The following is a 14579-nucleotide window of genomic DNA, read 5'->3' as shown; positions in this document are numbered from 1 at the left end:
CTGTTAAACGTGTGTGTGTGCTGTTAAACGTGTGTGTGCATGTGTGTGTGCTGTTAAACGTGTGTGTGCATGTGTGTGTGCTGTTAAACGTGTGTGTGCATGTGTGTGTGCTGTTAAACGTGTGTGTGCATGTGTGTGTGCTGTTAAACGTGTGTGTGCATGTGTGTGTACTGTTAAACGTGTGTGCGCATGTGTGTGTGCATGTGTGTGTGCTGTTAAACGTGTGTGTGTGCTGTTAAACGTGTGTGTGCATGTGTGTGTGCTGTTAAACGTGTGTGTGCATGTGTGTGTGCTGTTAAACTTGTGTGTGCATGTGTGTGTACTGTTAAACGTGTGTGTGCATGTGTGTGTGCTGTTAAACTTGTGTGTGCATGTGTGTGTGCTGTTAAACGTTTGTGTGTGCTGTTAAACATGTGTGCATGTGTGTGTGCTGTTAAACGTGTGTGTGCATGTGTGTGTGCTGTTAAACGTGTGTGTGCATGTGTGTGTGCTGTTAAACTTGTGTGTGCATGTGTGTGTGCTGTTAAACGTGTGTGTGCATGTGTGTGTGCTGTTAAACTTGTGTGTGCATGTGTGTGTGCTGTTAAACTTGTGTGTGCATGTGTGTGTGCTGTTAAACTTGTGTGTGCATGTGTGTGTGCTGTGTGCTGTTAAACTTGTGTGTCCATGTGTGTGTTGTTAAGTTTGTTTGTGCATGTGTGTGCTGTTAAGCTTGTGTGTGTTGTTGAACTTGTGTGTGTCCATGTGTGTGTTGTTGAACTTGTGTGTGTGCATGTGTGTGTGCTGTTAAACTTGTGTGTGTCCATGTGTGTGTTGTTGAACTTGTGTGTGTGTGCATGTGTGTGTTGTTGAACTTGTGTGTGCTTTGCCCACAGATGCGTCTGTAAGTGACTTCCTGCTCACCCACCAGGTCTTCATGCCCTCAGGACAGCTGTGCACTGCCCTGCTGAACCAATATCCTTCCGCCAGAATAAGCACTGCATGGGGACTATGTCTCCTTTCAGTAATATTAAGGTTACCATGTTTAAGAGAGCAGACTACACTACTATTAACATTACGATCATTCAGTGTTCGTCTGGTCTGGTCAGTTCTATATGCCCTCATGACTACAAGGTTTGATGTGTTTCTGGACTGTGTCCAAAGTCTCGTTTTCTTAACAACAGCATCACTTACCACGCTGAGCCGTCGGAGGGCTCGGAGCTGGAGAAGGCAGCCTATGCCCTGAACACCAAGCAGAAGATCGTCAAGCTGGTCGTCCAGTGGGTCTCCTTATATGGGCTATCGCTGAAGGACAACCCTCCAGTGGTGGACTTCCTGGAGGTAACTCCTGACATGTTGATCGTCTAAATTAGCGATTATAATATTCTTATAATATATACTATTATAAATTAGCGATTGTGATGGCAGTTGAGACAGGAAGGGGTAAGATTGTAAAGGCTTCATTTCTCCACATAATGGGCTTCTCTTGACACCTCTGCACCTGAGATAAGGTAATCAACGTGCACCTGAGATAAGGTAATCAACGTGCACCTGAGATAAGTTAATCAAAGGCGATTAAGGAAAAGAGTCCTGGCCTCTTGTTAATGTTACACTCAGAGGCCTGCAAAGCCTCACACAGATCTCCGTGTCCGAAGTGAGGAGAGGCCGAGTGCCGCGCTGGGTCAAAAAAGTATTTGAAAAGATCAGGTGCTCTTCGAGCGCGGACAACAGAACTTATAAGGCAAAATGTGACTGTTCTGTATGTAAGATATGTAGATTCTGAGGCAGGCAAAGCAGTGGCGGAGCTAGGGGGTGGCTTAGGGTGCTTAAGCCCCGAATCTTTTTTCAAAAGCCCTGAATCTTTTTTTAGTGTTTTAAATTCCCGACAACTCTTATTTCCAATATAAATTCCTCTCGGTTTCTCTATAAATGTCACAAAATGCTCTATTACTGAGGAAATATATCCCTTATTTTCAAAGCCCAATATTGAAAAATAATTTGACTTGCTACACGATCTATGCCAGGTCTCTGGGCTATGGTGATTTCAATGGTTAGATTGATTTGTTTAGATCCAGTGAAAATGCTGCCTTGACAACGCTACGTCATGGCTTCGGTGTTCCAAAAAGCCTCTGTCAGAAGTCTGTCACTTTTACAGTCTGTGATAAAACACTTTGTGTACATGTTGTTGAAACGTTATGGATATTAGAAAGTTTTTCAAAACACCACCCAGCTCCGTTCAAGCAACAGCATCGCCCAGTGAACTGACGGATGGTGTTTTTTCAGGTTGGTGATTTCACGTTAAGAGCTTTCAGTCAGTTAGGCAGGCTAACGTTAGGCTACTTGGCTAGCTCCCTAGAAGCTAAATGCTTAACGTTAACGTTAAATGTCCTCGTTCGTCGGCGGAAAAGGCAAATTCAGTACTCTCATAGGCTAGCTAAGCCTACTGCAGAATAAGAAATTCCAGCTCCCAAAACAAAGTGATCCTCGTCTTGTAATAAATTAGGCTACCAGGGTTCCTACGCAGTATGGAAAACCTGGAAAAGTATGGAATTTGATTTTAGTAATTTCCAGGTCTGGATAAGTATGGAAAAAAGAAACAAGGGTATGGAGAAATATTTGTGTTTCCAGACTATTGCATCTACAGTACCAATCACTTCACTCAGGTCATAATGAAGCATTCCTACTGTTGTGTAGCTTAACTGTCAGTCCACATCATCAAGATACAATTGAATGGGGGTCCTCAGAAAAAAATCTCTTCCACAAGGGGACCCTGGTACCAAAACCAAATCGAGAACCCCTGCACGTGCCTTATGCCATTGTGCACTGGTTTGTTTGCATAGCTCTGCTATTTTCGGCTAAAACACTGGTAGACTTTTTTGATTTTGTAAAAGTTACCAAGACATGGATACTGCATTATCTGTTCAACTGTTAGTTGCAAACTAATAATACTGTTTACGGTGATTTCTGAGGCCTCTGCCAGCAGTGCACTAGTCACCCAACATATGTAGGCTATGCTGTATCAAATGTGAGTGCACCTTCCAACACAGCACTTCCCCAACGAAAAGTATCCAACAATGGGCAAGTGTTTTCTGAGGGCTAACAAGTTCATAATAAACATTATTATACAGCTTTTCACAATGCTAGTAGAACACTCTATTGACAATGTCTAGAATATGGTCAGAAAAATCTAACGAGAAGTTTGAACATTTGAGTATGGAAAAAGTATGGAATTTTGAAATGGAAAATGTGTAGGAACCCTGGGCTACACTGTTTTGAAATGTCAGAAAAACCCATTAACAGTTATCTGCCCATGTCAACTTTTCAGTGTCATATGTTGCACAAAAGAATGTTAACTGTTAGCCTACCTTAAAACCTTGTTGATATCCTATCCACCACCACAGATCTTATAATCCAAGAGTCCACATAAATATAAAAGTCATGTTAAGTTGTTTTGGCTGCCTAACTAATTATTAACTAAAAAAAAAAACATTACAATGATATATTGAGAGGAAAGGGCCCTTTCCACAAGTGTGTTAATCAAGCACCATGCAGTCTGCATTCATAATCTAGGTGCTTGATTTTATGCACCTGTGTAAAGGGACCTGATGAAACCTATGAATAATCTTGCTACATTACAAAATTAATATAATTTAGAAACGCCTATGTCAAGATGATAATGCTTTCCTTCTAAAATACCCTTGTATCATGATGACTGGCCATACTGTAATTATATCATAATATTATGTATATTATAGTATAAGATATTCTATATATTTGTCACACAGATGAGATCAGGGAAGTGGAAGAAGGAGAATAGCAATAATAAACAATAATGTCATATCAAACAATAGCCTAATGAAAATAAACAAATACTATAATATACAAACCATAAGAAACGCTTAATTAACTAAGTACATGCTAAACAGATATTAACAGATATTGCCTCTTGAAAGACCCAAAACTATAATTTTACACAGTGTGCCAGTCAGATACCTTGAATCTGTTGAATGTTAGTTTCACATTTTTTAAGTCTCAATGTGTCCATTAGTTTACACAAAATTCACTAGAAGTCATTATTTAAGGGGTTATTTAAAAAAAAAAAAAAATGGGCTAAGCCCCGAATGTTTACAATGTCTGGCTCCGCCTCTGAGGCAAAGAATCCGATACACTGATGAAGTGTGAAAATGCTCTATTCTAATGGGCACGCCTACGCCTACGCCTACGCCTACGCGCTTCTCCACATCCTTTTGTGTCTTGTGAAAGCAGAGCCTGCGGAAGGAGGTGCTGGGGGACTCGCGCCTCTACGCGCTGCTCAGGGAACAGCTCAAGGAGAGGAGGAAGAAAATGTGAGTTAGGAGCAACACACGTGCACCTGGACATCAGCTAGAGATCGTAATTAGTAACTAGTTAACTAATTAGTTGCCTTTTTCCCCCCAGGCTGGACAATGGCCATCAGCCTTCGCTTAAGGTGAGTGTGCCCTAGGTGGGGGTCAGTAATGGGAGCGCTGCTGTGATAACACACACACAGGCCCGCTCAGGCTTTTATGACCCGGCCTGATAAACACCACGCTGAGTGGAAAAGTAAACAGTACAGTACTTTCTCTAAGTTGTCTGGGGGAAATGCCTGGTGCCGTTGCAACCAAGTCTGTCTGTGCAATTAGCTGAGTACACTTTTAGAATAATTGATTGCTTTTACTGGAATTTGTCTAAATGTGAACTGACATTTCTTTGTTTGACATCCATTTTTAGCAACACAATGAACTTGACTGGTTCCTTGGCTACGACAACCCAGCGGGGAAATGCCAGCCCATCAAGGTCAATGACAAAGGTCAGTATTCCATTACATCATTATATCATCATAATGTACACAGCTGCAAAATTAGTAACTTATTCATTGAGGCTGTTGTCGTTTCATGGTCTTCCTGCACAGTCTTGCATGAAGTCTTCCGGCCTGACCACACGTTTGTGTGCCTGATGCTGCCTGTGAACTCGTCTGTGCTGGACATCGTGGAGGCCATGACCAGTTCAAGTGGAGATTACGTACTTGTCAAAATGAACTCTTCAGGAGGTAACCGACGGAGCGCACTGTCAGATTAGCAGCCTCAACAGGAAAGTCTTTAAAGGTGTTTCAGTCGTGTGTCATGGGTTTAATTAGCAACCTCAACAGGAAAGTCTTTAAAGGTGTTTCAGCCTCAACAGGAAAGTCTTTAAAGGTGTTTCAGTCGTGTGTCATGGGTTTGAGTCATGCATGCATTGTGCTTTTCACCTCAAATTCACAGCATAGGAGACATGATCTCATCGTGTCAGTGTTGTTGAGTGCACCTGGCCTGATGTGTTAATGAGAGAGCTGCTGGGTGTTGAAGTGCCTGTGTGTGTGTGTCCTCTCTCTGTCCTGTCTCAGATAGGGAGGAGCTCAAGCTGGAGGCCCGGGCTGTGTCCACCTCTCTGGGCCTGAACGAGAGACTGTTCCTCTGCTCAGCCAACCAGGTGGACAAGCTGGTGAGTGCGCTCGCAATCTGAACACTTTTCCTGTCTGCACGTCGTCTGTGTTCACAGGACAAGGGCCCTGTGTGTGTGTGTGTGTGTGTGTGTGTGTGTGTGTGTGTGTCTGTTTATCTCAGTGTGCTTCACTGCATGGAACAGTCCCAGCCGTGCCACTAACCACAGATGTGGCAGAAGCCTAAACCTACTGTGATGATTCAGTACTGGCATCTTGGCTTTGGGAGCGTGATGTGCTAAGGTGTTAGAACCAGCTATGAATGACCATCTGTAAGGCTTTAGAACCAGCTATGAATGACTTAGACAAGAGCATCTGTAAGGTTTTAGAACCAGCTATGAATGACTTAGACGAGAGCATCTGTAGAACCAGCTATGAATGACTTAGACAAGACCATCTGTAGGGCAAATGTGAGTGTTCCCAAACCTCCTTATTCATTTCCACCCTCTATCATTATTATGATGCACTGAAGCTTTCCTCACACAAGAGCCTGGAGTTCAGTCAGAGAACTGACTGTATGTGTGTGTGTGTGTGTGTGTGTGTGTGTGTGTGTTTCTCTCAGACACCCCTAAAGGAACAACTGGGCCCGGAGGTGAACACTATGGAGCCGTTGGAGCAGATGTGCTCTAAGGACATTGCTATCCAACTCAACAGCTACGACTGGGAGCTGTTCACCACCATGCATGAGGTGAGGACTACTAATATGAAGGGGACCAGAGCGTGACGCATGGGGGCATATGAAGGGGACCAGAGGAATGTGGATGTCACTGTGGAATGTCAGTGACTAATTATGTTTGTGGCATGCAGCATCTGATAAAGGATGCGTCTTGTAGCACAGAACCGGGCTAGCCAGTCTAAACAAATAACTAGTGTCGCTCCACAACATATGACATAAGAGACATCCATGAGACTCACAAAATGTGTTGCAGAGCTTGTCACGTACATCAAACATTTTGCAACACCACAGTGTTCTTCTGTACTCTGATTGGATAACTCAAAAGTTCACTCAAACACTCAAAGGGGTTGCCATGGTCATAAGTACGTTGTATTATAAACTAGAGGATGTTCTATTTGATGTTTTCACTGGGGACTATGAAAGCTTATAGCACCCACCACATCTGGGGACTATGAAAGCTCATAGCAACATCTGGGGACTATGAAAGCTTATAGCAACATCTGGGGACTATGAAAGCTTATAGCAACATCTGGAGACTATGAAAGCTTATAGCAACATCTGGGGACTATGAAAGCTTATCACCACCACATGTGTCAACATCCCTTATGGCCTCTTGTGTGAACTTCATGTCCCCCCCCCCCCGTCCTGTCCTGTCTCCTATCTACTCCTCTTCCTCCTCCTCCTCTTCCTCCTCCTCCTCCTCCTCCTTTTCCTACTCCCAGAGGGAGCTGCTCTACTACGTGTTCGGGAGGGAGAAATTCCCCAACACCACCACAGCCAACTTGGAGCGCTTCATGTGTCGCTTCAACGAGGTGCAGTTCTGGGTGGTGACAGAGCTGTGCCTGTGTGTGGACCAGGCCAAGCGGGCCGCTCTGCTCAAGAAGTTCATCAAGATTGCCATCGTGTGAGCATAGCATAGCACATACATACATCATATGAGTAGCCGATAGCACAGCACATACATACATCATATGAGTAGCCGATAGCACAGCACATACATACATCATATGAGTAGCCGATAGCACATACATACATCATATGAGTAGCCGATAGCACATACATACATCATATGAGTAGCCGATAGCACATACATACATCATATGAGTAGCCGATAGCATAGCACATACATACATCATATGAGTAGCCGATAGCATAGCACATACATACATCATATGAGTAGCCGATAGCACATACATACATCATATGAGTAGCCGATAGCATTAGCACATACGTCATATGAGTATAGCATTAGCACGTACATCATGTGAGTATAGCATTAGCACGTACATACATCATATGAGTAGCCGATAGCATAGCACATACAGTACATACATCATATGAGTAGCCGATAGCATAGCACATACAGTACATACATTATATGAGTAGCCGATAGCATTAGCACATACATCATATGAGTAGCCGATAGCATAGCACATACATACATCATATGAGTAGCCGATAGCATAGCACATACATCATATGAGTAGCCAATAGCATTAGCACATACATACATCATATGAGTAGCCGATAGCATTAGCACATACATACATTGTGTGAGGATATCATTAGCACGCACATACATTGTATGAGTATAGCATGGCACATGCATACATCGTGTGAGTATAGCATAGCACATACATTGTGTGAGTATATAATTAGCACGTACATACATTGTATGAGTATAGCATAGCACATACATACGCATAGCACATACATTGTGTGAGTATAGCAAAGTACATATTTTTTTCCCCTGACCAACAAATCATCATGACTGTAGGCTACTGCTGGGAAACTGTAATGTTGTTTGTGTAACACTTCAGAATGACTTAAAAGTGAATTGTAAGGTTCTGTTAACTTAATGGTATCTCAAGGAACAATGACAACAGAATAAATCACACAATCTGTCACATCATGAATGGAAGCCTTGTAAAGCTCTGTTAGGGAACACTGGAATGAACGTCATCAGATTCAGTCAGTATAGTCACACAGTTGGCAAATTAAGCTATATCACTCAAGTTCATTCAGATGGCTCTCGTGTGTTTGGATTTGTGTGTGTGTGTGTGTGTGTGTGTGTGTGCGAGAGAGAGAGAATGCGTCACAGAGACTCAGCCGTAGGCACACTGACACACTTCCCAAGCCTTTTGTAAAATCCCATCGCAAACATCCATGATCCCACACACACAGCAATATATTCAGCTGGGTCATATTCAGCTGGGTAGTAAGATCTTGTCCAAACAAGAGTGTGGTCAGAGTCTGACCTAGTTGTACAAAGGTCTATACATTAGAAACATTCTAAGGTCTATACATTAGAAGCATTTTAAGGTCTATACATTAGAATTCTTAACTCTTTGGTCTTTAGATCTTTTCCGTTGGCTATATTGCCTATTTGACATGGATTTGTGTTTGTTTTTCAGCCTGAAGGAACAAAAGAATCTCAACTCGTTTTATGCTGTGATGTTTGGCCTGACCAACAGTGCGGTCACCCGTCTCTACAAGACCTGGGAGGTGAGGAGGGTGAGGGTTAGGGTTAGGTGGGAGGTGAGGAGGGTTGGGTGGGAGGTGAGGAGGGTTAGGGGGGAGGTGAGGAGGGTGAGGGTTAGGGTTAGGTGGGAGGTGAGGAGGGTTGGATGGGAGGTGAGGAGGGTGAGGGTTAGGTGGGAGGTGAGGAGGGTGAGGTGGGAGGTGAGGAGGGTGAGGGTTAGGGTTAGGTAGGAGGTGAGGAGGGTTAGGGGGGAGGTGAGGAGGGTGAGGTGGGAGGTGAGGAGGGTGAGGTGGGAGGTGAGGAGGGTGAGGGTTAGGGTTAGGTAGGAGGTGAGGAGGGTGAGGTGGGAGGTGAGGAGGGTGAGGTGGGAGGTGAGGAGGGTGAGGGTTAGGGTTAGGTGGGAGGTGAGGAGGGTGAGGTGGGAGGTGAGGAGGGTGAGGTGGGAGGTGAGGAGGGTGAGGGTTAGGGTTAGGTAGGAGGTGAGGAGGGTTAGGGGGGAGGTGAGGAGGGTGAGGTGGGAGGTGAGGAGGGTTAGGGTTAGGGGGGAGGTGAGGAGGGTGAGGTGGGAGATGAGGAGGGTTAGGTGGGAGGTGAGGAGGGTTAGGGTTAGGGGGGAGGTGAGGAGGGTGAGGTGGGAGATGAGGAGGGTGAGGGTTAGGTGGGAGGTGAGGAGGGTTAGGGGGGAGGTGAGGAGGGTGAGGTGGGAGGTGAGGAGGGTTAGGGTTAGGTGGGAGGTGAGGAGGGTGAGGTGGGAGATGAGGAGGGTTAGGTGGGAGGTGAGGAGGGTTAGGGTTAGGGGGAGGTGAGGAGGGTGAGGTGGGAGATGAGGAGGGTGAGGGTTAGGTGGGAGGTGAGGGGGGTTAGGGGGGAGGTGAGGAGGGTGGGTAGGAGGTGAGGAGGGTTAGGTGGTGGTGAGGAGGGTTGGGTAGGGGTGAGGAGGGTAGGTGGGAGGTGAGGTGGGTGAGGTGGGTGGTGAGGAGGGTGTGGGTTGGGTTAGGTAGTGGTGAGGAGGGTTTGGGGGGAGGTGTGGAGGGTGAGGTGGGAGGTGAGGAGGGGTGTGGTGGGTGGGTGGTGAGGAGGGTGTGGGTTAGGGTTAGGTGGGGGTGAGGGGGTTGGGTGGGGGTGGGTGGGTTAGGGGGTGGGTGTGGGTGGTGAGGGTTAGGGTAGGTGGGAGGTGGGAGGGTGGTTGGGTGGTGTGGAGGGTGGGGTTGGTGGGAGGTGTGGAGGGTGAGGTGGGAGGTGGGGGGGTGGGGTTGGGTTAGGTGAGGTGTGGTGGGTAGGGGGGTGGGAGGGTGTGGGGTGGGGTGTGGGGTGGGTGTGGTGGGGGTGAGGTGGGTGGGGTTAGGGTTAGGTAGGAGGTGGGTGGGTTGGGTAGGAGGTGGGGGGTTGGTGGGTGGTGGGTGGGTGGGTGGTGGTGGGTGGGTGTGGGTTGGGTTGGTGGGGTGTGGGGGTTAGGGGGGAGGTGGGGGGTGTGGTGGGTGGTGTGGTGGGGTGAGGTGGGGGTGGGAGGGTGGGGTTAGGGTTGGTGGGGTGAGGTGGGTGTGGGTGGGGGTGGGTGGGTGGTGTGGTGGGTGGGGTTGGGTTGGTGGGAGGTGTGGAGGGTGGGTGGGAGGTGTGGGGGTGGGGTGGGGGGTGGGGTGGGTTGGGTTAGGTAGGAGGTGGGGTGGGTAGGGGGGAGGTGGGTGGGTGGGGTGGGGGTGAGGGGTGGGTTGGGTTGGGGGGTGGTGAGGGGGTGTGGTGGGAGATGGGGGGTTGGTGGGTGGTGGGGGGTTGGGTTTGGGGGAGGTGTGGAGGGTGAGGTGGGAGTGAGGTGGGTGGGGTTAGGTGGGGGTGAGGTGGGTTAGGGGGGGTGTGGAGGGTGAGGTGGGGGTGAGGAGGGTTGGGTTGGGGGGAGGTGAGGGGGTGAGGTGGGTGTGAGGAGGGTTAGGTGGGAGGTGAGGTGGGTTAGGGTGTTGGGGGGAGGTGAGGAGGGTGAGGTGGGAGATGAGGGGGTGTGGGTTAGGTGGGAGGTGGGGGGTTAGGGGGGAGTGGGTGGGTTGGGTGGGGTGAGGAGGGTTGGGTTAGGTGGGGGTGAGGAGGGGTGAGGTGGGAGATGGGGGGTGAGGGTTAGGTGGGTGGTGAGGAGGGTTAGGGGGGAGGTGAGGGGGTGAGGTGGGAGGTGAGGAGGGTTAGGGTTGGTAGGAGGTGAGGAGGGTTAGGGGGGAGGTGAGGAGGGTGAGGGTTAGGGTTAGGTAGGAGGTGAGGAGGGTTAGGTGGGAGGTGAGGAGGGTTGGGTGGGAGGTGAGGAGGGTTGGGGGGGAGGTGAGGAGGGTTGGGTAGGAGGTGAGGAGGGTTAGGGTTAGGTGGGAGGTGAGGAGGGTGAGGGTTAGGGTTAGGTAGGAGGTGAGGAGGGTTGGGTGGGAGGTGAGGAGGGTTGGGTAGGAGGTGAGGAGGGTTAGGTAGGAGGTGAGGAGGGTAGCAGATGTTCAGATTCAGATTTGGTTTATTTACAAATGACCAAAAAACAGACACTCACAATTTCCTCTGAATTTGCACTGTCAGAGGGTACCAAACAAGACGAGGAGGATCTTCACTACATACGAGAGAATGCTGGTGAGTTTCCACAAATATGGTGTGGAGGGAATCAGATGTAGTATCTCATTCAACACCAGTTGGGACACAATATTTGGGCTGTGGGCCGAGGTTGTGCTGAACTTCTTTCATTACATATATCCATTGACATGGTGATTTTGAACAGGTTTAATTGTGGTCTGTGTAATACTTCTTGTTTTGTATTCTAAAATGACAACTGTAATATTAAGAGGATGTTTTCAATTCTAAAATGACAACTGTAATATTAAGAGTATGTTTTGTATGTTTTGAATTCTAAAATGACAACTGTAATATTAAGAGGATGTTTTCAATTCTAAAATGACAACTGTAATATTAAGAGTATGTTTTGTATGTTTTGAATTTGTCACGATCTGGCTCAAGACGATGGCAAATATGGAGACAACTCGAGGGGTTAGCGTAAATAAGAGAATAATTTATTTACAAAAAAGGTATTTACAAAAAAGAAAGTAACAAAACAAAAGCAGAAGACGCCTCAGCCATCACTTGGGCCTGCTGCAGTCAAGCCACCCAGACAGCTCTCAGTGGCGAAGTGAGCGGGGAAGAGGGAAGAGAGAAGACACTCCCACAGGCTAGCCTATAAAGGTACACCCGGGCCCAGGTGTAACAATCAGGAAGCCTGTAAGACACACAAGACAAGATAGGGACACCTAGTGCCCCGGTGGACCCCTGCAGTAAGACAGGGCAATGGCCATGGCACAGGCACCCATGGTAGAGGGGCCGTGACAAATTCTAAAATGACAACTGTAATATTAAGAGGATGTTTTGTATGTTTTGAATTTTAAAATGACAACTGTAATATTAAGAGGATGTTTTTAATGTTCAGGATCCTGCCAGGAACCACCGTGCGTACCGGCTAGCAGTGGCCAAGCTGAGCTCCCCTTACATCCCCTTCATGCCTCTCATATTGAAAGGTAACAGCGGCACCGCTTACGCTGAACCAGTGCACTTTAACACACACAACCAGTACTGCTTTGCTAACACACATACTGGTATCTGTTTACCTGTGGTCAACAACAGACATGACGTTCATCCACGAGGGAAATAAGAACTACACCAGCACTCTGGTCAACTTTGAGAAGATGGTGAGTTGACCAGAAGAGCCAGTTCTGAATGTCAGCCATATTGGATGTTTGGCACCACAAGCCTCTGTAAACAAAGCTGTTGTGTCCACATCTCTCTCTTCATCTCTATAGCGCATGATCGCCAGGACCATGAGAATAGTGAGCGACTGCAGAGACCAACCTTACTGTAAGCAACACTGCACCTCCCCCAGTACATGGCCAGCAGCTTCGTACAGTCTCCTGACCTCACCCATGACAGAGCTGCACACTGCACCTCCCCCAGTACATGGTCAGCAGCTCCGTACAGTCTCCTGACCTCACCCATGACAGAGCTGCACACACACACCTCACCCATGACAGACCTGCACACACACCTCACCCATGACAGACCTGCACACACAACCTCACTGCACACACACCTCACTGCACACACATCTCACCGATGACAGGCCTGCACACACACCTCACTGCACACACACCTCACCCATGACAGACCTGCACACACAACCTCACTGCACACACACCTCACTGCACACACACCTCACCGATGACAGTCCTGCACACACAACCTATTTTACGTCTTTCCACAGCAGTTCCCTCGTCACCACAGAAGGGCCTGACGGAGCGGATGTTCCTGGACACTCCAGCCATTCGTCTGTCCACCTGTAAGTTATTACTGGGAATGGCAGTGGATATAGAACTACAACACAACTATGTCATGCTCCTTTACCCTGTCTGACCGCCTCTGTTACGTTCCCCTGTCTGACCGCCTCTGTTCCAATCCTCTGTTCCGTCCAGATTCTGACCAGTCACTCACCTTGCGCAGCTCCAGCAACATCCGCCACTACGTCCAGAACCTCAAAGTCATCGACAACCAGAGGAAGCTGACGCAGATGTCCAGGGACATCGAGCGCTGACCAACCAGAGGAAGCTGACGCAGATGTCCAGGGACATCGAGCGCTGACCAACCAGAAGACACTAACGCAGATGTCCAGGGACATCGAACGCTGACATTCCATGACAACAAATCAAAAGCACAGGGCAGACTGTCCTGTATCATCACCATAGAGGCCCAGCAGTGCTGTCCTGCTCCACTGGATCAAGCTAATTACAGCATCGTACAGCCATAGAACTCGTTAAAGGGATTGTTCACGCCTCCCAAATGAACCCGCCACCAGCTCCACAACCTCCAGACAGTGCTCGCTCATACATGATTTGCTTGTCAGTTCTAAATGAGATATGCGATTGACACATGATTGGAAAGAATAGGCAATCAACTTTTTGAAAAGAACATTGCTATTTAACTTTGTAAGTTCATATGGGGTTTAAGTGATATAATGTGTGAAACATGGCCAATAACACCAGATGTAGGTCAGCTGTAGGTGTCTGAGCTTTCCCACCACTGCCTGGCCTACAGCACCCTCTAGTAGCCGAATAGAGGGACCACTGATCACTGATGCCTACAGCTCCCTCTAGTGGCCGTATAGAGGGACCACTGATCACTGATGCCTACAGCTCCCTGTAGAGGCCGTATAGAGGGGCCACTGACCTACAGCACCCTCTAGTGGCCGTATAGAGGGACCACTGATCACTGATGCCTACAGCTCCCTCTAGAGGCCGTATGGAGGCGACCACTGATGCCTGGCCTACAGCTCCCTCTAGAGGCCGTATGGAGGCGACCACTGATGCCTGGCCTACAGCGCCCTCTAGAGGCCGTATAGAGGCAAGCGTAAGCATGTGCAGCATGCGAGAATGTCACGCTAATGTAGACAGGCTGCTGAAAATGCTAGTTGTGGCCGCTGAAGGTATTTATATTATCATGCTGCGCTTAGAGGCCATTCAGCTGGAGGCCACTGAGTGCGCCATTTAGAGTCTGAAGGTTGCGACGCCTATAGTAACCAAGGACTTGTGGTCATTTTGGAGAGGATGGAAATTATCAACACAGAGCACAATCAGTTTTGTAGTTTTTACAGTCAAATGTATGAGAAACATATTTCATATTAAATGTATCAGAAGTTTTATTTTTTCCTAAATAAATAATTTAAAACAATATGAGTTGTCATGGATTATACATTACAGAAAACCAGAACAGAAACATTTGGTATTAAACACAGTCAGGTACTAAGTGATAAGTGATAAATTATAGGCCTGTGTGTGTGTGTGTGTGTGTACTAAGTGATAAATGATAAACTATAGGCCTATGTGTGTGTGTGTGTACACACCCCCCGCGTAGCACCGCCTACATTCCGACTCAGCTCGCGTACCCCCCCC

General features: G+C 47.6%; 1 protein-coding gene across 1 annotated transcript in view; it reads left to right on the top strand.

The window, feature by feature from the left end:
- The window catches only part of rapgef3 (Rap guanine nucleotide exchange factor (GEF) 3), a 52423-nt gene extending 38065 nt beyond the window's left edge, over nt 1-14358 (top strand). The window contains exons 12-27 of the mRNA XM_076276920.1: nt 876-954; nt 1170-1320; nt 4246-4325; nt 4417-4447; nt 4729-4807; nt 4910-5047; nt 5381-5478; nt 6039-6164; nt 6875-7056; nt 8567-8657; nt 11176-11226; nt 12071-12158; nt 12265-12329; nt 12441-12495; nt 12902-12973; nt 13107-14358. Coding sequence (XP_076133035.1) covers nt 876-954; nt 1170-1320; nt 4246-4325; nt 4417-4447; nt 4729-4807; nt 4910-5047; nt 5381-5478; nt 6039-6164; nt 6875-7056; nt 8567-8657; nt 11176-11226; nt 12071-12158; nt 12265-12329; nt 12441-12495; nt 12902-12973; nt 13107-13225 — 1505 coding nt within the window. The 3' untranslated portion in view covers nt 13226-14358. The remainder of the gene's footprint in view (nt 1-875; nt 955-1169; nt 1321-4245; nt 4326-4416; nt 4448-4728; nt 4808-4909; nt 5048-5380; nt 5479-6038; nt 6165-6874; nt 7057-8566; nt 8658-11175; nt 11227-12070; nt 12159-12264; nt 12330-12440; nt 12496-12901; nt 12974-13106) is intronic.
- The last annotated feature ends 221 nt before the right edge of the window (nt 14359-14579 follow it).

Source organism: Alosa pseudoharengus, unplaced genomic scaffold (genome assembly GCF_046254945.1).
Source record: "Alosa pseudoharengus isolate Yale_2024_CS ecotype anadromous, Long Island Sound unplaced genomic scaffold, YU_APseudo_1.1 YU_APseudo_1.1_scf_9, whole genome shotgun sequence".
Taxonomy (NCBI): Eukaryota; Metazoa; Chordata; class Actinopteri; order Clupeiformes; family Clupeidae; genus Alosa; species Alosa pseudoharengus.
This window is presented reverse-complemented; position numbering and strand designations above follow the sequence as displayed.